Source organism: Podarcis cretensis, assembly GCF_951804945.1.
Source record: "Podarcis cretensis genome assembly, chromosome: 2".
Classification (NCBI taxonomy): domain Eukaryota; kingdom Metazoa; phylum Chordata; class Lepidosauria; order Squamata; family Lacertidae; genus Podarcis; species Podarcis cretensis.
This window is the reverse complement of record NC_137171.1, coordinates 117,253,447-117,274,054: the sequence shown is the minus strand read 5'-3', so window position 1 is coordinate 117,274,054 and position 20,608 is coordinate 117,253,447. Positions and strand designations below refer to the sequence as shown.

At 46.5% G+C, this 20,608-nt stretch overlaps 1 protein-coding gene across 1 annotated transcript; it reads left to right on the top strand.

The window, feature by feature from the left end:
* Nucleotides 1-815: 815 nt before the first annotated feature.
* On the top strand, nt 816-20,524 carry LOC307208568 (tripartite motif-containing protein 10-like). The gene is made up of 9 exons (XM_079963293.1): nt 816-867; nt 1,464-1,571; nt 2,227-2,684; nt 4,361-4,456; nt 6,100-6,330; nt 7,501-7,523; nt 11,180-11,298; nt 11,943-11,975; nt 19,838-20,524. The coding sequence occupies exons 3-9, from the start codon at nt 2,268-2,270 to the stop codon at nt 20,350-20,352; spliced, it is 1,434 nt and encodes a 477-aa protein (XP_079819419.1). The 5' UTR covers nt 816-867; nt 1,464-1,571; nt 2,227-2,267; the 3' UTR covers nt 20,353-20,524.
* Nucleotides 20,525-20,608: the final 84 nt, after the last annotated feature.

Genomic DNA, 20,608 nt, shown 5'->3' with positions numbered 1-20,608 from the left:
TTCCCAATTTGACTTCTTTCCCCCTCTTTCTGCAGCTCCATAACTTTATTTTTAATATCTTCTGCATATCCAAATTCACTTAATTTCCTCCTTCAAAAACAAACTACTTTAAATATATACTCTTATAAAACTGCAGGCCATTACAATCAACCTGCCAATGTTTTTATCTGTCAACAATTTATCTGTACATACTCCACAAACCATTTCCATTCTTTTATAAAAAGCTTGTTGCCTTTATTTTTTATTCTCCTGGTAAGTTTTGCCATTTCTGCATATTCCATAAGTTTTTGTATCCATTCTTCTTTCGCTGGGACTTCCTCTTTCCATTTTGGGGCAAGTAACATTCTTGCTGCTGTAGTAGCATACATGAATAAGTTTATGTACTGTTTAGGTTGTTTTTACCCTATAATTCCCAAGAGAAAAGCTTCTGGTTTTCCCCCAAAGTTATTTTAATCATCTTTTTCAATTCATTAGATATCATTTCCCAGTAAGCTTTAACCTGACTTACTACAAGACCAGCACATATGATAAAAATAAACTTCTTTCTCTTTACATTTCCACAGTCCAGGAACCTCTCTCACAGTAGCCAGCAGGGCATCTCTCTGAAGCCCACAGGCATTCTCTTCTAGACCAGGCAGAGATCCATGTTGCTTTCCCTCAGATCTCATAGTGAGTGACACAAGGAGAGCTAGCCCAACTCAAGCACCAAAGGCAACCTTCGGAGCAATGGAAAGGAAATGGGGGAGGAGAGAAACAGCGTCCAAAATCGAAACTATTTTGCCAAAAAAAAAAAAAAGCAAAGGGGAAACATCACTTCCTCTCATTTGCAACGAATTCATGGTGGATGCCATTGCTCTGCAGTCCAAGGTCAGTACATTTCTAGATTAAATTGTGGGAAATGGCTGCATCCAATTTAACATGTTGGGAAGGGGCCCGCTCTGAATCACACTGGCCAGGACCAGAAACCAGGAAACCTCTCCTCATTTCCTGCCTTTGGGTTGGGAGGAGATCAGCAGCCTCTCCTGTTCACTGAGAGGCCGCTGCAGAGGAGGCACTGGGATGGGGGGTTGCCGAGGAGGTACCAGATCCGACCTCCAAGGATGTACCACAATCATGCATTCCTTGGAGGCCAGATTTTCTGCCCGGTGGATCCTGCCACCAAAGGCAGTCACCTCACCTAATATAGATCTATTAACAGAGACTGTTTGAAGCAAAGGGCCAGGCTAGACAGGATGCCAAAAATTTCACATGCTAGGAAATACTGGTCAGGGTTGGTGCAATGTTTGCTGGGACCAACTCTTTCCTTTCCTTCTCCAGCTGTCTTGATGAAAATCACTTCCTCCACAGATGCTCCCAGCCCCCTGGCAGTTTTCTGAGAGGCTTGACTGGTGCCTATATTGTTAGTTTCTGTTTGTGCCACTGTGCAGTGCTTTGGAGTCACAAGACTCTGTTTTGCATACCAGAGATTCCAGGCTGTTGGAAGTCTCACGGAAGACAGGAGACAGATGTGACGTTACTGGTTTCCTGTTCCTTTGTTTTTCAGTGTTTTTCAGTTGCTCTCTGCTTTCACAGTGAGTTTAGAGTGCCAGCATCGTGCACTTTGCTTGAGACCGTATAGGGACGTTTTCAGAAAACAAACAAATCCAACATATATTTGCGCCATTTGAGTGTCAGGCAAAGGGTAGTCTTGGGCTACACCCCTTCTGTGATGTATGTATGATGTATTGGGGTAGTGGTCTTGGGCTACACCCCTTCTCTGATGTACGTATGAAGTATTGAGGGGTGGTCTTGGGCTACACCCCTTCTGTGATGTATGTATGATCTTTCTGGGGGTGGTCTTGAGCTACAGGGTAGGCAATTTCAAAGTCCATATAAGGGCTTGCACACCTTTGTCCTGGGTCCTCCTCCTCTCTTCTGCGTCTGGGGGAGCACCCTGTTGCAACAGCTTTAATAAAGATCAGGCTTATAGCTGTTTTGCTTTTGTATATCTTGGTCTGGTCTCTGTTCATTTCCCAGCCAGTATGAACCTTAAAGGTGCGCTCTCTCTGAAGGTCCAGTCTTCCTTTAGTAGCTGAACCCCTTGAAGGGACCTCTCAATATTCTTATTTCAGCCACAGTGAGCCACACTCACTCCCACAAGAGAGATTTGGAAATCTTTATTGCCCAGTTGTTTTTGCAGGTTTCTGCCCTGCTCAAGCTGCTTCTCTTTACTTTGTCATATTACAGCTTCCCTTTCTATCAACAAAGCCGCAAACTCTTCACCCACTATGGCCTCAGCATCACCATCTGTGGACATGGACCAGGATGCCTTGTGTCCCATCTGCAAGGACTACCTCACAGATCCAGTGACTTTGGACTGTGGACATAACTATTGTCAGGGCTGTGTCACCAATTATTGCAGGATACGGGAAGAACAGGCTATCGGGCACTTGGAGTGTCCCATCTGCAGAGCCCAAATGCAGAGAGGGAGTTTCCGCCCCAATTGGCAGCTGGCAAGTATAGTAGAAAAAATTAAACTCCTGCAGTTAAATAAAGGGGGAAAGGATATGTGTGTGAAACACAAGAAGTACCTTGAACTGTTCTGCAAAGAAGATGAAAAATTGGTTTGTGTGTCTTGTGAACGATCCCCAGAACACAAATCGCACACTGTGGTGCTCGAGGAAGAGGCTGCCCAGGAATACAAGGTAGGAAATTATCTTGACACTTAGTAATGCAATCCTTTCAATTTTTTGTGAAATATTTCAATGTGGCTGGAAAGCAATTCCCGTGGCAATTAGATATGTTATTGTGTACGGTTAAACAGCTTGGAAACACACAGAACAACTGTAAGTTTTAAGGAGAACCCCACCACCAATAAAATATAAAATGCTGTAAAATATTAAAAACCTTAATCCTGAGCTAGGTTGAAGTGATGGACATGAGGCAGGAGTTGATAAAGCAGGTGATCTGCGCACAGGTGAGCTGCATGCAAGCTGCTGGCCAACCCTGTGGAGCCTCCTTTTATTGAGACAAATATGCAAACCAGGCAGATACATTTTGGGCTGTGACTTTTATACATCTTCCGGTCCCAAGATCGTGGGGTGGTACAAAGTTATTTTGGCACCTGTTTCCACCGCATCATTTTCCCCTTGCACAGTGTATGACAAAGGAGACAAAAGGTCTCAGAGACAAAGGTTACAGACAGGACACTGCAGACTACTGAGACCACAAAAGGTTAGACAGAGGCAACGATGTTCAGACAGCCGTGGCTTTGTCTGTGAGGGGTGTGTGTGTTCCGCACCCCAAGGTCACGGGTGTAGGCAGGCTGAGGCTGCCTGCGGGTGGGGAGTGTGCTCCCTCTGGACCCCACTCCCCACTCCGCGATCATCCCTACACTAGGTGACAATGTTTTTAAAAAAGAAAGAAAGAAAAATATGCTACCAGCCACCAGCTGGCGCGGAGAGAAGACAGCACTCAAATTTCTTAAAAATACAAAACTATGCTGGATGCAGATGTGTTAGTAAATAATCTCATTTAAGATTAGCAGTGAGGCCATTGGCATTTAATCCAGGACTTTCCAAAAGCTAACACATGCTGGATGAAACCTCCAAAACCTCAAGTTTCATATCCTTCCAGATCAAGCACCATAATAAAAGGAGAGCCAGGCTAGGTCAAGTCAAAGGCCCATCTAGACCAGCATCCTCTTATCATGGTCAGACAGCTAGGTAACCCTTCTGGGAAGCCATTAGGTGGGACCGGAGCACAACAGCACTGCCCCCTCCTGAGGTTTCCAGTATTCAAAAGCAAATACTCTACCACACTGGAGAGTCACTGCTGTATTTACTTCTGACCCTTCAAATGAAAACCTTTTCTCCACAACATAGCAGCAACTGGGGATCAGGGGTTAGATCAGGGTGAGGAGACACAGTTCTTAGTTCTCATTAAAAAGTGTGCTTTTATGGTGCTGGAGGAGACTCTTGAGAGTCCCATGGACTGCAAGAAGATCAAACCTCTCCATTCTGAAGGAAATCAGCCCTGAGTGCTCACTGGAAGGACACATACTGAAGCTGAGGTTTCAATACTTTGCCCACCTCATGAGAAGAGAAGGCTCCCTGGAAAAGACCCCCCTGATGTTGGGAAAGATGGAGGGCACAAGGAGAAGGGGACGACAGAGGACGAGGTGGTTGGACAGTGTTCTCGAAGCTACCAGCATGAGTTTGACCAAACTGCGGGAGGCAGTGGAAGACAGGAGTGCCTGGCGTGCTCTGGTCCATGGGGTCACGAAGAGTCGGACACGACTAAACGGCTAAACAACAACAAGAGCCTTTGCAGATGCTACTCTCAGTCGCAATCACAATCTGAGCTTTTGTTTCCTCTTTAGGGACTGATCTGCAGCCATCTGGAGATTCTGAGGAAAGAGAGAGAAACAATTCTGGCCTGTCAAGCTGACACAGAAAAAGAAAGCCAAGATCTCCTTGTAAGTGTCACTAGGAGTAGTTATTATTTTTTTTAAAGTCCTCATGAAAATCAATCAGCATCTTAGTGCAATTTCTGCTAACATGTTTTAAACAACTATATATAGCTTTATAAAGAGTTATATAATTATATAACTTTTTGTAGACATCTGAAGGCAGCTTTTCATGTTTGATGTGGTCTCCTCCCCCCCCTCCCGTATTTTTGCTGGAAGCCACACAGAGTGGCCAGGGCAACTCAGTCAGATGGGTGGGTATAAGAAAATAATAGTAGTAGTAGTTGCATGCAATTATGCCTTCTATACACATTTTTTGCAAAGCAATTTCCCCTAATATTATTCCTTTTTCTATGCCTTAATAAATGCATTTTAAGGCACACTTTACCTTAGTATATGCATTTCTGTAGTTATTACTTGGCTGAAGAACTGCATTTCGAAATTCAAAGAAATGTGAATTTCAAAAAATTGCTGAGTTTCTCTCTGCATGTTTTTCCCCAGAAACTGCTAATGAGGTAATTTTGCATTTGAAGCCAAGCTGAACTGAAACTCTTCCCCATGAGGCAGCTCAGATACACAGAACATAAATTAGTTGCAACCTTCTGATTTGCCTTACAGATTCTAAAAGAAATGTCTTTCTAAATGTGCACTATCTTTAATCTTTAGGAAGCTCAAGTCGACTCAAGACTTTAAAGTAAACAGAGCAGTGCTGGGGATGTACAGGCTAGATCCGCCCCACTTCTCCTCTGTTTCTAGTCATTTACTAGTCATGAAAGAAAGGTAAAGGTAAAGGACCCCTGGACAGTTAAGTCCAGTCAAAGGCGACTATGGGGTTTGGGCACTCATCTCACTTTCAGGCCGTGGGAGCCGGCGTTTGCCCACAGACAGTTTTCCGGGTCATGTGGCCAGCATGAGTAAACCGCTTCTGGTGGAATGGGACACCGTGACAGAAACCAGAGCATACAAAAATGTCGTTTACCTTCCTGCCACAGTGGTAACTATTTATCTACTTGCACTGGTGTGCTTTTGAACTGCTAGGTTGGCAGGAGCTGGGACAGAGCAATGGGAGCTCACCCTGTTGCACGGAACTTCTGATTGGCAATCCCAAGAGGCTTAGTAGCCAGTGTGAAGTGAGGACTGTTTTATGTCCATGGAAACTCTCTGAACAACGTAGAAAGCAAATTATGCCAAGTTCAGAATTGTACCAGGAACGTCCATAGATAGAAAAAAAACCCATTGCTTCCACAAGGTGGATGGCAACAGAAATGGCAAGGGATAGGGCAGAGCTAGTGTGTTCAACCCTGCTGCCTACCTACTGTGTTTACTTTAAAACCTGAAGAAGAGGACTTCCTTATCAACTGAGGGCTTGTCCACACTTCCACTTGTCCTGAGCCTAGAAAGCATGAGTCCAAGCAGGTTTCCCCTTTCCCCACACCTTCCCAGTGAAAACTGCCGCTTGCTGCTAAATTGAAGCAAATGTCCATAGAAAACCCAAATTTAATAGGAAATGTGAATAAGCCCTGAGCACTGGTTTCATGTCTTTGAAAAAAGGAAGTGTCCTCCCAGTGGAATTTTCATAACTCTCCTCCTGATGTTGTAAAGACTGAGACCATATTCCAGACTCTTATTCTCTTTCTTCCTGCTTCTTGCAGAAATTAACAGAAACCGAGAGGCAGAAGATAATGGAGAAGTTCAGAAAACTGTACCGGTTTCTTAAAGAACAAGAAGTACACCTGCTGAATCAGATCGAAGAGGTGGAGAAGGAGATTGAAGGGAGAAGAGATGAGCAGCTGGCCAGACTCTCCAGTGAACTCTCCTCTCTTGAGAGGATCATCCAGGAGATGGAGGAGAAGAGTCAGCAGCCAGAGAGTGAACTCCTGCAGGTAAAACGGCGGCATGAACAGCACAAGGCTCAACTTGGGGACGAGGCTTTCTCCAAACCTTTATGTCCCTCTTGCATCTATACAAGTAGTAAAGGGACTCAGCTGATGGAGGCAGATGCACCTCCCTAGGGAGGGCCTTCCACAACCAGCACTAAAAAGACCCTGTCACAGGGCAGCGCCAACGGAGCATGCCAAGTACTGAGGGGGAAATGAAACTTATACCCATGAAGCTTTAACATTTTGTAATACATTCCTCGCCCCGCCCCCCTATTCAGCCAGAATCATACAGATCACATTCTGTTCTTCGTGTTGCCAGGTTCAGGCTCATTTTCCTTTGCAAAGTACATCAACAGCTTTAATTAACAAAAGTAACATTCTTATTCCACGCAGATGCTTTCTCATATCCAGTTGTAACCCATATTCTCCATTCTAGAGTCTTATCCACAGGTCTGGGGGTGAGAACAGAGTAGTCCCTGGGGAACCTTTGCAATAACACAGCTCTGTCCTTTCCCTTTAATCAAACAACTTTGCAAGTGCATGCAACAAAGTTAATCCATCTTTTTGACCTTCACGCCACATTCAATCAATCACCTGCAGCTTTGTTGACATCTTGTCAAGAGAGGTGCCCCTTCACTTTGATCCAATTGTCCGAATTTAAAGGGAATCTGCAGCTTTAAGCAGTTGTAGATCGAGGCTGTCTCACTGATAGAGTCTCAGAGCCCGGAGCCCTGCCTCGTCGGCCACCAAACAACGATTTCCACCCCTATCAGCCACCAGCTTCGGCATGAAAGGGCTTCTGCACCTCCATTACATTTTTTTTTAAAAAAAATATTTAATCATTTTTTCAATGCAAACAACAACCAAAAAAAAAAACCATATACCACAAAAACCACAATAACACTAATAACACAATTTAACAATTCAGATTTGAGTACTGATGTACCTATAACTACACCTTTATAACAATATTTCCCCACCTCTCCTCCCCCTACTTCCCACCACTGTCCGCCTTATCACTTAAGTATTCCTTCCAGATTTCTTCATATTTATCCATTCTTAATTTGCGTCAGACTGACATCAGAGGGCCAGAGTCCATCCATCCCAGGGCTGAAGGGGTTTCATAATGTGGCCTGTGGTGCGCAGTGAATTCCTTTCTCTTTCCCCCTCTAGGATGTGAGAAGCACCTTGCAGAGGTGAGTGGATCCTGCTTATTTCCGTTAGCATCACTCCGTAAGGCTGGGGAAAGTCCAGAAGGACAAAAAACCTGGCCCTCCAGGCACCCAACAAAGAGACAGTAGGACTCCACCCTCTGTATCATTTCACTGGCACAGATAGGGGCCTCTCTTTTGAACTTGTAGCAAGAACCCAAGAATAAGGACCAAAACACTGCTTCCTCCCTACCCCAACCACACATTGCTGGAGGCTCCTGTTGGAGACTTTTTCAGGTGGTTCACAATTTAGCGGAACCACCTGCAACATCGGGGCCCAGTACGGGCCACATGTTCTCCTGCAATGATTTTGCAAAGTTTTTTGCAGATAAAATCGCTCAGATTCGGGAAGAAGTAGACTCCACCGTGGGAGCAGGACCGGGGCGGGAGAGTGCTAGAGTTCTGTCTAGTCAAGTTGAGTGGGATCAATTCCAATCTGTTACCTCCGAGGATGTGGACAGGCTGCTTGGACGAGTGAAACCAACCACCTGTCTCCTGGATCCTTGCCCATCCTGGCTTATAAAAGCTAGCCGGGAAGGACTGGGCGATGGGCTTCGTGGGGTGGTGAATGCTTCCCTCCGTGAGGGAGCCTTCCCAGACCCGCTGAAAGAGGCGGTTATTAAACCGCTTCTTAAAAAACCATCTTTAGATGCGGCCACGATGGCCAACTATCGCCCAGTCTCAAATCTTCCATTCTTGGGCAAGGTGATTGAGCGAGCGGTTGCTGAACAACTCCAGGCACGCCTGGAAGAAGCGGACCATTTGGATCCCTTCCAGTCGGGATTCAGGCCTCATCATGGGACTGAAACTGCCTTGGTCGCACTGGTTGATGATCTCCGGCGGGCTAGGGACAAAGGTGAGAGCTGTTTCCTAGTTCTGCTGGATCTCTCAGCGGCGTTTGATACCATCAACCATAACATCCTTCTGGACCGTCTTGAGGGGCTGGGAGCTGGGGGCACTGTCATACAGTGGTTCCGCTCCTTCCTCCTGGGCCGTGTTCAGAAAGTGGTGTGGGGGATGAGTGTTCAGACCCCTGGGCTCTCACTTGTGGGGTGCCTCAGGGTTCTGTCCTCTCCCCCATGCTTTTCAACATCTACATGCAGCCGCTGGGAGAGATCATCAGGAGGTTTGGGCTGGGTGTTCATCAGTATGCGGATGATACCCAGCTCTACCTCTCTTTTAAATCAGAACCAGTGAAGGCGGTGAAGGTCCTGTGTGAGTGTCTGGAGGTGGTTGGAGGATGGATGGCGGCTAACAGATTGAGGTTGAATCCTGACAAGACAGAAGTACTGTGTTTGGGGGACAGGAGGCTGGCAGGTGTGGAGGATTCCCTGGTCCTGAATGGGGTAACTGTGCCCCTGAAGGACCAGGTGCGCAGCCTGGGAGTCATTTTGGACTCACAGCTGTCCATGGAAGCACAGGTCAAATCTGTGTCCAGGGCAGCTGTTTACCAGCTCCATCTGGTACGTAGGCTGAGACCCTATCTGCCTGCAGACTGTCTCGCCAGAGTGGTGCATGCTCTGGTTATCTCCCGCTTGGACTACTGCAATGCACTCTACGTGGGGCTACCTTTGAAGGTGACTCAGAAACTAGAACTAATCCAGAATGCGGCAGCTAGACTGGTGACTGGGAGCGGCCGCCAAGACCATATAACACCGGTCTTGAAAGACCTACATTGGCTCCCAGTATGTTTCCGAGCACAATTCGAAGTGTTGGTGCTGACCTTTAAAGCCCTAAACGGCCTCGGTCCAGTATACCTGAAGGAGCGTCTCCACCCCCATCATTCTGCCTGGACGCTGAGGTCCAGCGCCGAGGGCCTTCTGGCGGTTCCCTCATTGTGAGAAGCAAAGCTACAGGGAACCAGGCAGAGGGCCTTCTCGGTAGTGGCGCCCGCCCTGTGGAACGCCCTTCCAGCAGATGTCAAAGTGATAAACAACTACCTGACATTCAGAAGACATCTTAAGGCAGCCCTCTTCAGGGAAGTTTTTAACGTGTGATATTTTACTGTATTTTTGGTTTTTCTGTAAGCCGCCCAGAGTGGCTGGGGAGGCCCAGCCAGATGGGCAGGGTATAAATAATAAATTATTATTATTATTATTATTATTATTGGATGTTGTATTCATTGACTTGCTCTTCAAAAGCCATAAGGAAGGCAAAGTTGGATTTTGTTTTGAGCAATGGAACAAAGGCCTCAGGCAGCAGGTTCTGGAGTGAGTGGTTCCCATCTTCCTGAGCCAGCACCTCAGCAGTGGGAAGGCTTAATTCTGGTTGGCCTGGGCTGCGTGCCTGTCTCACATTGTCACATTCTCCCCACCTGCAATTTGTCACAGCCAAGGACACGGGGAACGGCCACTGACTGAAGGAATAGGCACCTCAGAGGCATACCCTTGACCACGCCAGGCATGGAGAGGGCCCATGAACTGCTCTGCTTCCATGACAGACCCTGACTACCACTGCCTCGGCATGGCAGCATTTGCCAGAGAGGGCAGGAAGCCGTTTCTCATGAGGGCTTTTTCACCTGCTATACTTAAAACTCTTTCATTGAATACTCTTGTGGGAGAGATAGAACAAGGCTTGGAGACACACCAGGGGTCTCTGTGGGCGAGGGTCCTGGAGGATGCCCCTCAGTTTCTCCTCTGTTACCCCTTGCATAGAGCTCTTTGGAATTCCTTCCCTACTGGAAAATTTGATTTTGTTGTACATCTGTGGAAGAACTACCTCAGCCTCTGAGACCATCTGGTGCTAGAGCAAAAGTAATCTAAGTTGTCCAACCATGATACCAGCAGCCTCAAGAAACCAATATTTTAACCTTGCACAAGTCTTGCTAAGAAAGTGGCTACTCTATACTTCCACACAACAGGAGAAAGTTACATTCTTTGGAGCAACCAGTGTTTAAGTTGTTCCTCTCAAGATACACCAGTTCAGTCACACTCCAGCAAACCCCCATGTACCACTCAAGTTCAGATTAAAGGTCACAGCAGCCATCTTTTTCTTCTCCACACCTTCACTGGTGACACCTAGAGAAAGGAAATGTGTGTTGTAATGTCATCGCACTCAGAATAATTCATGCCACTTTCTTGTGGAAATCAATGAAGTGAAGTTGGGGCAGAGAAACTGAGTATTACAATATTACCTGATGGTGTTGAATAGATGTACGTGGGGGGAGGCCTGGGGTAGCTATTCTGGCCCTCCAGTGTCTGGCTGTGAAGTCTGTAGTAAGGGGAAATCTCTTCCTCTGTGCCTTCCTGTCCCTCTAGGCTTTTTACCATTTTCTTCCTCCTCTTTTTTCTTTTCCTTTACTAGGAATTATGACTTTGAAAGTTTAACATTCTTTTTTTTTTTTAAAATTTTTATTAAGAATTTTTTAATACAATAGAGAAAAGATAGAACAAACAGATAATAGACAGAAAGAAGCAACAAACATAAAATTTAACATCTTGTCATACCCATCTTTTCTTCATCCTTTGGACTTCCTCACATCTCCCGCTCTTACGTTCCACATTTATAAAACTTTAGCCAGCAACTTATCACCTTGTTTCAATTCTTATAATACATATTTCCAATATTTTGTCCCTAACTTTGAATATTTTTATCTAGGTCTTAAAGCCTAATTTTAACACAATTACATTCTTTTTCATCAGGTATGAGAGAAGAGAGAGACTGCAGAATCTGCTGGCTTTCCCTCTAAAGCTAAAATGGAAGACCTCCAGATTTTGTGATGTGAATCTCCATCTGCAGGACGTGATAAAGCAGTTCAAAGGTATTGAAGAATGGCTGCAAGGAGTTTATGCTCAGCATTGCATTAGACCAACATAGAGCTTGCCAGGCGCTTACTCTATTGTATTTTGCTCTTGCTGTAGACAGTGGTAGGACCATCATACTCGTGGTCAGGCACCCCCAAACTCGGCCCTCCAGATGTTTTGGGACTACAACTCCGATCATCCCTGACCACTGGTCCTGTTAGCTAGGGATGATGGGAGTTGTAGTCCCAAAACATCTGAAGGGCCAAGTTTGGGGGTGCCTGCTCTTGGTGGTCCAGCCATCATTGGATTTCCCTCAGAAAAAAATTATGGGGTATGAGAAATTGTGACTGCCTTCAAATAAAGAAAACCCACACTAGACTGTGTATTAAGGCAGGATTCCCCCACCCAAAATTGTGCATCTGTTTACAATTCTTTTTGAATGAGAACTCTGCCAGTCCTTCCTCAGCAAGCTTAGTTTCTCATGATGTTTAACAATTCTGGCTTTAATAATTTCCCCCACCACTAAGGCTGCCTCCATCTCCCCCCTGCATCCTATTACAGGATTGCTATTTCTTGGGCTACCCTCTGTTATGGACCCCAATTTCAGGGAGAACATTAATAGACAATCAGATTTAAACTTGATATATTTCTTCTTCTTCAGATGCTGTGTTATTCAAACTACAGTTTCAGAAAGGTAAATTTCCAATGGAGATCCAAATGCACAGGAGGGAGGGGCACTGGTATTTCTTAGGGGTTAGATAATCTTTTCTGTAGACTTTGGAACCATCAATAGGTTAATAGCCTTATAGTGGCATTTGAGTTCTTCATAAGTACACTGAATGACCAGAGGATGGGTTTTTTATTTTATTTTATTTCATAAAATTTATACACTACTTGATTGTAAAACAAAAAACCATCTGAAACCTAGCGTGGAAATTGCTTTTTTCTGCACACTGGGTCAACATCTTCATCAATCTCTCTACTATGAGCCCAAGGTTTCATGCATCACTTTCGTTGAATTGCATTTGGCATTTTACCACCCATTCACTCAGTTTCTGGAGCTCTTCAGAGTCTCTTTTTTGGTTCAATGCAGTCATCATAACTAAAATCAGGGAGCAGCAGCATCTAAAATTACAGTCATCACAATAAAATGTCTTCAGCTCCTTTTTGTAATCTCTTTGTTGTGGCGTGGGGTTTGTGATTTCAGCTCTCTTGACATAATATGCTGGAGACAGTTCTCTAGTAACACTTCTTTATTAAAGCAAACAAGACTGAGACTTGAGGAGGGGAGAGCTACATTTATAGGGACAGGGAACAAGTTAGAAAGGATACATTTTGGAGGGAACAATCTCAGGCAATCACAGTCCTGCCTTTTGGAGGAAACCAATAAGACAGAGGATCCAAATACAGCAGCTTAAATGAACCAATAGTAGCTGTACCCTCTGGAACCAAAAGGCAGTTACTTTACCCTAATGCAATACAGACAATAATAATACAGATATAAAATCCTTTGACTCAATACACAACACCCCTCCCCCCCTAGTGAGCACAGCAGACGTAATCTCTCAGGTACTGTGGGGTCCTACAACTTCTACTTGATCTCCTGACAACAGGTGTTGCCGGTTCTGGATTGGGTGTCACCTGTGGTAGGGGGGCTGCTATAGGGGTTTCGTCAGGAACAGATGGAGTCCCAGACATCTCAGGGTCCCCTACCTGTACCTCGTCATCCTGAGGACCAGCAGACCCTGGTTCATTTGCTGAAGCCCCTGGTGACTGCACCTCTGGGCCATTTTCACCCTGGTCTTGCAGCTCTGCGTCGTTAGCCAGGGATGAATTATCAGACTCCTCTCTGCTGAGCGCCCGGCGCCTCAGCTGATCTATATGTCTCTTCCAAACTTGCCCATTTTCCAAGGTCACATAATAGGACACAGGTCCACTAGCCCGGGTGACCACACCAGCCACCCACCGCGAACCTCGTGAATAGTTCCTCACCCAGACCAGATCTTCAGGGGCGAGATACCTTGTTGTGTCAGTCTCAGCCTGGGGGGTTGCTCTTGCATTACGGTTTGGCATTTTATCCGGGTGGACATAATCCAGCACCGTTACCAGTCTTCTACCCAAGAGCAGCTCAGCTGGCGACTTGCCCGTTGCAGTACATGGCGTCGCATGCTGCAAAAATAACATTCGCGCGATGCGAGCTGACCAGTTACCCTCCATTAAGCGCGCAATGGATTCTTTGGCTGTTCTTACCATGCGCTCCGCCTGCCCATTGGAGGATGGGTGAAAGGGCGCGGATGTGACCCCTCTTATGAAGTTATCAGCCAAGAATGCCCTGAATTCTTGGGATACAAAAGCTACCCCATTGTCTGATACAATGGTCTCAGGTAACCCGTGGGTTGCAAACAGCTGCCTCAACACCTTGATTACGGCAGCTGATGCCATGCTAGGGACCATCGCCACTTCTAACCATTTGGAATATGCATCGACGATAACCAAAAAGACCTTCCCCTGGAATGGCCCAGCAAAATCTAAGTGCAGCCGGCTCCAGGGAGATCTGGACTGCTCCCACCAGTGAACTGGTGCTCTGGCCACTTCTGGCCGCACCTCTTGGCATGCCTTGCATGTTCGTACCCATTGTTCTATGTTCTGGTCCATTCTAGGCCACCACACATAACATCGGGCTAGCGACTTCATCCTGACCATTCCCGGGTGTCCCATGTGAAGCGTCTCAAGAACCTTGTTTCTCAGTGGTGCTGGGATGATCACCCTATCTCCCCACAGGAGACAACCCTTATGCATGGACAGCTCGTGCTGCCTTGTCGCGTAAGGCCTGAATTTGTCTTCATGCGGGCCACCTGGCCACCCCCTCCCCACCCAAGTGAGCACACGGGAGAGAACAGCATCTTTCCTCGTTTTCTCAGCTATATCAGTAGCCGTTACAGGAGCCCCCGGAAGTGTTTCCAGCATCATTATGTGCTCCGCTGGAGCAGGATCCTCATTGCTCCTGCCAGGAAGGGGCAATCGACTCAGCGCATCAGCGTGGCACAACCGCTTCCCCGGCACATGGGTCAAGGTGTACTGGAACCCGTTCAGGAATATAGACCAACGCAACATTCTGGGGGAGAGAATTTGTGGCGTTTGTTTGTTCGGGTTGAACAACCCTAACAGTGGTTTGTGGTCCGTTTCAATGGAGAAATGGCGACCGTACACATAATCATGGAACTTTTTGATTCCTGCCACAATTGCAAGTGCCTCTTTGTCAATTTGAGCATAGTTGCGCTCCGTGGCCGACAACGTACGGGAATAGAAAGAGATGGGCTTTTCCGACCCATCCGGTTCCCTATGACTCCGCACCGCCCCCAGACCGTATTGAGAGGCATCACATGCCAGGACCAGCGGCTTCGATTCATCATAATGAGCAAGGACGCTCCTACTACTCAGCATTCCTCGCAAGGAGTCAAAAGCCTTCTGCTGCTCCTGCCCCCATCGCCACACATTCCTTTTCTGCAACAGTCTATGTAATGGTTCAGCTACCGAAGCTTTCTGGGGTAAGAACGAATGATAAAAGTTAATAAGTCCCAGGAATGACTGCAACTCCGTCTTGTTCTGTGGTCGTGGTGCCTCGATGATGGCCTTAACCTTAGCATCTGTGGGGTGGATGCCTGATGCATCAATTTTAAACCCCAAGAAATCTACAGTTGGCACCCCAAAACTGCATTTTTCCTTTTTTAGTTGCAATCCCACCTCCTTGAACTTGAGCAACACTGCACGGACACGCGCAACCAGTTCCTGTGGGTCTTTTCCAGCAATCAAAACGTCATCAAAAAATGGCAAGACCCCCGGCAGACCTCTTAACAGGCGTTCCATGAGCCCTTGAAAAATCCCTGGGGCCACACAAACTCCAAATTGTAATCTGTTAACTCTGAACGCCCCTTTATGTGTGACAATAGTCTGTGCTTCCGCTGATTGTGGGGTTACTGGCAGCTGTTGGTAAGCTTGTGCCAGGTCAATTTTGGCGAACACCTTGCCCCCAGCCAGTTTAGCCAACAGATGTGATACGACTGGAATGGGGTATGAGTTTCCCCTGAGTGCCTTATTGATAGTACATTTGTAATCAGCACAGGTCCTGACTTCCCCATTTGCTTTAAGGGGCGTGACGATTGGAGTCTCCCACTTAGCGGAGTCCACGGGTGAGAGAACTCCCTGCTTGACCAATTTATCCAGCTCTGCTTCGATCTTGGGTTGCAGTGCAAATGGCACTCGCCTTGGTTTGAGTCGGATTGGGGCCACCCCAGGGTCCAATTCGAAGTCAACTGGGGGCCCTTTATAACAACCCAGTTTTCCATTAAGGAGACCAGCAAATTCTTTGCATAATGCCTCACTCATCTCAGGGCAGGTTTGGATTGAATTAAGCCCTGATATACTCAGTCCCAGGGCGGGGAACCAGTCAGTGCCCAGGAGACTTGGGCGACTGCCCTTCGCAATCACCAGTTTGAGTACCGCCTGTTTGTCCCGGAACTGTACTCTCACGGCACACATTCCCATGACATGGATGCTGCCCGCTGAGTATGACTGCAAAGTTGCCGGGAAGGGCTCCAGAGGTGGCAACTTACCCCTGGGGAAGAATGTCCTCGCGGTCTGGTCCGACACGATAGTGAATCCAGATCCGGGGTCCATCTCCATGTCGCACAGCTGACCCTCAATCTTCACCTTGACGTGTGCCTTGCCTTGCGCTGGAAACTGCACGACCCTCCCGTTGATCTCCGTTACATAGTGGCAGTCCTGTAGAACGTGGGTTGCTGTGGGCGGTCTGCGATGCTCCAGTCTAGGTGCTCCTGTCGCTCCCAACACCGCCGATCTACAGACCCTGGCGATGTGACCTGTCTTCCCGCACGTCCGGCACATAGCATCCCGGAAATGACAACTCTTCCGCTCATGGTTTCCGCCACAACCAGGGCACCTGCCTCGGTGATCTTTGTGCACTGTGCAGGCCTGACGCACTGACTCGACCCCACGGACTGGGCTCTGGCTCGAAGTAGCCTCTAGCTCGTCCATGGCATGCGCAACTTCTATCTGTGGCTTAGGGACCCTGCGACTGGCATCAAGCTCCTCTCTTTCATAATTCTCCATGGCGGTGGCCTCCTTCAAGGCTGAAGCAAGGGTAACCTCTTCTTTAGCCACGATGCGTCTTCTGGCTTTCTTGCTGCTCAGACCACCGATAAAACGGTCCAGGAGAGTCTCTTCCAGATCTTGAAAGTCGCAGTGCTGAGCGAGCTTCCGCAGTTCAGCTAGAAATGCAGATACAGACTCCCCAGCACGCTGCTGCCTCTTATGAAACTCCATCCGCCGGGCCATCTTGGTCTCAGTAGGCGCCAAATGGCTTGTTAGGCAGGCAGGAATATCTTTGAGAGATGTCTCACTTAGCTTCGCTGGAGCAAGCAATGCCTTGGCCAGCGTGAAGATCTCAGGCCCACAGTAGCTCAGGAATGTGGCCCTTCTTTTGCTGGCATCGGTGATCCCTTGAGCCACCGCGAAGAACTCGAAGCGTTCGATGTAGTCTTCCCACGTGTGGGGCTCTGATGGCTGGAAGGGCTCCAATACCCTTGGACTCTCCATTGTCCTGTGGGCAGGGTCGTCTTCTCAGCTGGCCAGTGAGTCTTGTTCTTAGCTACAATCCGGACTCTGAGGCAGGGCTGCGTTTAACTGCTCCTCAGCATTCCGGATCCCATCCTCATCACCAGTTGTTGTGACGTGGGGTTTGTGATTTCAGCTCTCTTGACATAATATGCTGGAGACAGTTCTCTAGTAACACTTCTTTATTAAAGCAACAAGACTGAGACCTGAGGAGGGGAGAGCTACATTTATAGGGACAGGGAACTAGCTAGAAAGGATACATTTTGGAGGGAACAATATCAGGCAATCACAGTCCTGCCTTTTGGAGGAAACCAATAAGAGATCCAAATACAGCAGCTTAAATGAACCAATAGTAGCTGTACCCTCTGGAACCAAAAGGCAGTTGCTTTACCCTAATGCAAATACAGACAATAATAATACAGATATAAAATCCTTTGACTCAATACACAACAAAAGGTATTGAATAATGGCTGCAAGGAGTTTATGCTCAGCATTGTATTAGAGCAACATAGAGCTTGCCAGGCGCTTACTGTATTGTATTTTGCTCTTGCTGTAGACAGGGGTAGGACCATCATACTCGTGGTCAGGCATCCCCAAACTCAGCCCTCCAGATGTTCTGGGACTACAATTCCCATCATCCCTGACCACTGGTCCTGCTAGTTAGGGATGATGGGATTTGTAGTCCCAAAAACATCTGGAGGACCAAGTTTGGGGGTGCCTGCTCTTGGTGGTCCAGCCATCATTGGATTTCCCTCAGAAAAAAATTATGAGGTATGAGAAATTGTGACTGCCTTCAAATAAAGAAAACCCCCACTAGGCTGTGTATTAAGGCAGGATTTCCCCCACCCAAAATTGTGCATCTGTTTACAATTCTTTTTGAATGAGAGCTCTGCCAGTCCTTCCTCAGCAAGCTTAGTTTCTCATGATGTTTAACAATTCTGGCTTTAATAATTTCCCCCACCACTAAGGCTGTCTCCATCTCCCCCCTGCATCCTATTACAGGATTGCTATTTCTTGGGCTACCCTCTGCTATGGACCCCAATTTCAGGGAGAACATTAATAGACAATCAGATTTAAACTTGATATATTTCTTCTTCTTCAGATGCTGTATTATTCAAACTACAGTTTCAGAAAGGTAAATTTCCAATGGAGATCCAAATGCACAGGAGGGAGGGGCATTGGTATTTCTTTGGGGTTAGATAATCTTTTCTGTAGACTTTGGAACCATCAATAGGTTAATAGCCTTATAGTGGCATTTGAGTTCTTCATAAGTACACTGGAGGATGGGTTTTTTATTTTATTTTATTTTATTTTATTTTATTTTATTTTATTTTATTTTATTTTATTTTATTTCATAAAATTTATACACTGCTTGATTGTAAAACAAAAAACCATCTGAAACCTAGCGTGGAAATTGCTTTTTTCTGCACACTGGGTCAACATCTTCATCAATCTATCTACTATGAGCCCAAGGTTTAATGCATCACTTTCATTGAATTGCATTTGCCATTTTACCACCCATTCACTCAGTTTCTGGAGCTCTTCAGTGTCTCTTTTTTGGTTCAATGCAGTCATCATAACTAAAATCAGGGAGCAGCTGCATCTAAAATTACAGTCATCACAATAAAATGTCTTCAGGTCCTTTTTGTAATCTCTTTGCAGTCACAACTTTGCATTCTGTCCCTGTGCACAGTTTCATTCAGGATGACATTTTGCTGGGTGCTCCACCTCTACCCTGTATGCAGATATGCTACATACTGAGAGCAAAATCATGCATTTGCTTTTATACATATATGTTCATGGTTTACCAATTACGATTATTATTTATACAAATATTGAAGAATAGTTTCCAAACTGCTCTGGGGGTGGGAGGAGGAGGAGGAGATGTGTGTGATGATATTGGCACTAGCCAATAGGCACCCACCACAGCCAAGTTTCACTAGATAAGCTACAAACTGACAGATCCAGTTTAGGCACAGCTTGTTTCAAGGCATGCGGAAATACAAATGCAGGTGTGCTTTCAGTACAATATCTGAGCTTTAAAACAACAACTGTCAAACCCAGGGAGACTTTGGCAGGCTTCAAGATAGCAAATGTGCACGAAGTGGTATCATGTTTGTAAGAAAACAACATGGAAGGAAAGTTCAGAAGTTCACAAGGCAAGAAAATCTTCTTGGTTGCTTAATTTTGCTTCTTTCCCAGATTGAAATGTGACCCTTGAGCCAGAATTAGTCCTACCTCCAACTGAAGCAGAAATAGGTACAGTGGTACCTTGGTTCTTTGAACGGCTTAGCTGCTGAACAAATTGGCTCCTGAAAACTATAAACTCGGAAGTAAGTGTTCCAGTTTGCAAACATTTTTTGGAAGCTGGACATCCAATGCAGCTTCCGCTTGAGTGCAGGTTTCGGGAGTTGAATGGACTAACAGAATGGATTAAGTTCGAGAACCAAAGTACCACTGTAATGGTAACCTTAAAGGTAAACCTTAGTGAGGGCATTAAAGATTTTGTGGTTGTTCTCTCCTTACCTGAACTGGGGGGCTCTCACCCCTCACATCCCTGAAGCCCCAAATGACCAATTCACCCAGAGAGTATCAGATGAGGGCAAATTCCTTCCTCCCCTGCCCCTTCCAATCCCTTTCTCCTTCTCCTTCACTTAGAGCTGAATAAAGATTTACTGGGTGATTTTGCTTCTTGGAAGATGCCTGGATTGACAGCAGGGGCCCAATCCCGATTTAAAAGCCAACAAGGAATATATTTATTCTGATAAGAGTCTGGAAGAAGGGGGGAGGGTCTCAATCCTGCATGTGATGCAAAGAGGTCCCATTTCTTTGAGAGGGGTTTTGAGAGATGGATCAGGATGCCCATCTCTGACTCTCGGCTGATTCTGCCTCTCTTCTCTTTTCCTTATCTTCCCTCAACAGCAAATGTCACTCTGGATCCAGACACAGCCCATCCCAGCCTCATCCTGTCCGAGGATCAGAAAAGCGTGAGAAGGAGAGACAAAAAGCCACGCCTGCCTAAAAATCCCGAGAGGTTCAGCAACGGGCCTTGTGTGCTGGGACGTGAGGGATTCACAGCAGGCAGACATTTCTGGGAAGTCACTGTGGGAAGTGAGGGAGAATGGGTTGTGGGGATCGCTAGGGAGTCTGTGAGGAGAAAGGACAACTTTGCCTTTTGTCCTGAGGGAGGGATCTGGGCTGTGGGGAAGAGGGGAGATGAGTACTTGGCCTGCACCTCCCCTGTTTCCCATCTCTCCCTGAGTGAGGAGCCCAGGAGGATCCGGGTAACTCTGGACTATGAAGGGGAATGTGTGTCTTTTTTTGATGCTGCCTCAGGAGCTGAACTCTACACATTTGTAGGAGGCTCTTTTTCTGGAGAAACCCTCCTCCCTTTCTTTTATCTGTGGGGAAATAAAACCCACCTCAGGATCTCCTGAAGAGACTAAATCTGCCTCACAGGCCCAGTTGAAGTTGGGGATGATAGGAGTTGAAGTCCAACATCATCTCAAGAGCCACAGACCTCTCTCCCCTCTCTAACCAAAGTGAGATACCTGAACAAAGAAATGACCTTTCTTTCCCCACTGTATGTATGAATGGAAAACCTAATGAGAACTTCCAGTAGCACCTTAAAGACCAACTAAGTTAGTTCTTGGTATGAGCTTTCGTGTGCATGCACACTTCTTCAGATACCTA

What these genes read in the sequence shown, in the direction of transcription:
- LOC307208568 (XM_079963293.1), top strand. Translation starts at nt 2,268, where the DNA reads ATGGCCTCAGCATCACCATCTGTGGACATGGACCAGGATGCCTTGTGT. An exon ending in AGGCTGCCCAGGAATACAAG is followed by an intron (nt 2,685 to 4,360) that starts GTAGGAAATTAT and finishes TTTCCTCTTTAG; the next exon opens with GGACTGATCTGCAGCCATCT. An exon ending in GTGAGAAGCACCTTGCAGAG is followed by an intron (nt 7,524 to 11,179) that starts GTGAGTGGATCC and finishes CTTTTTCATCAG; the next exon opens with GTATGAGAGAAGAGAGAGAC.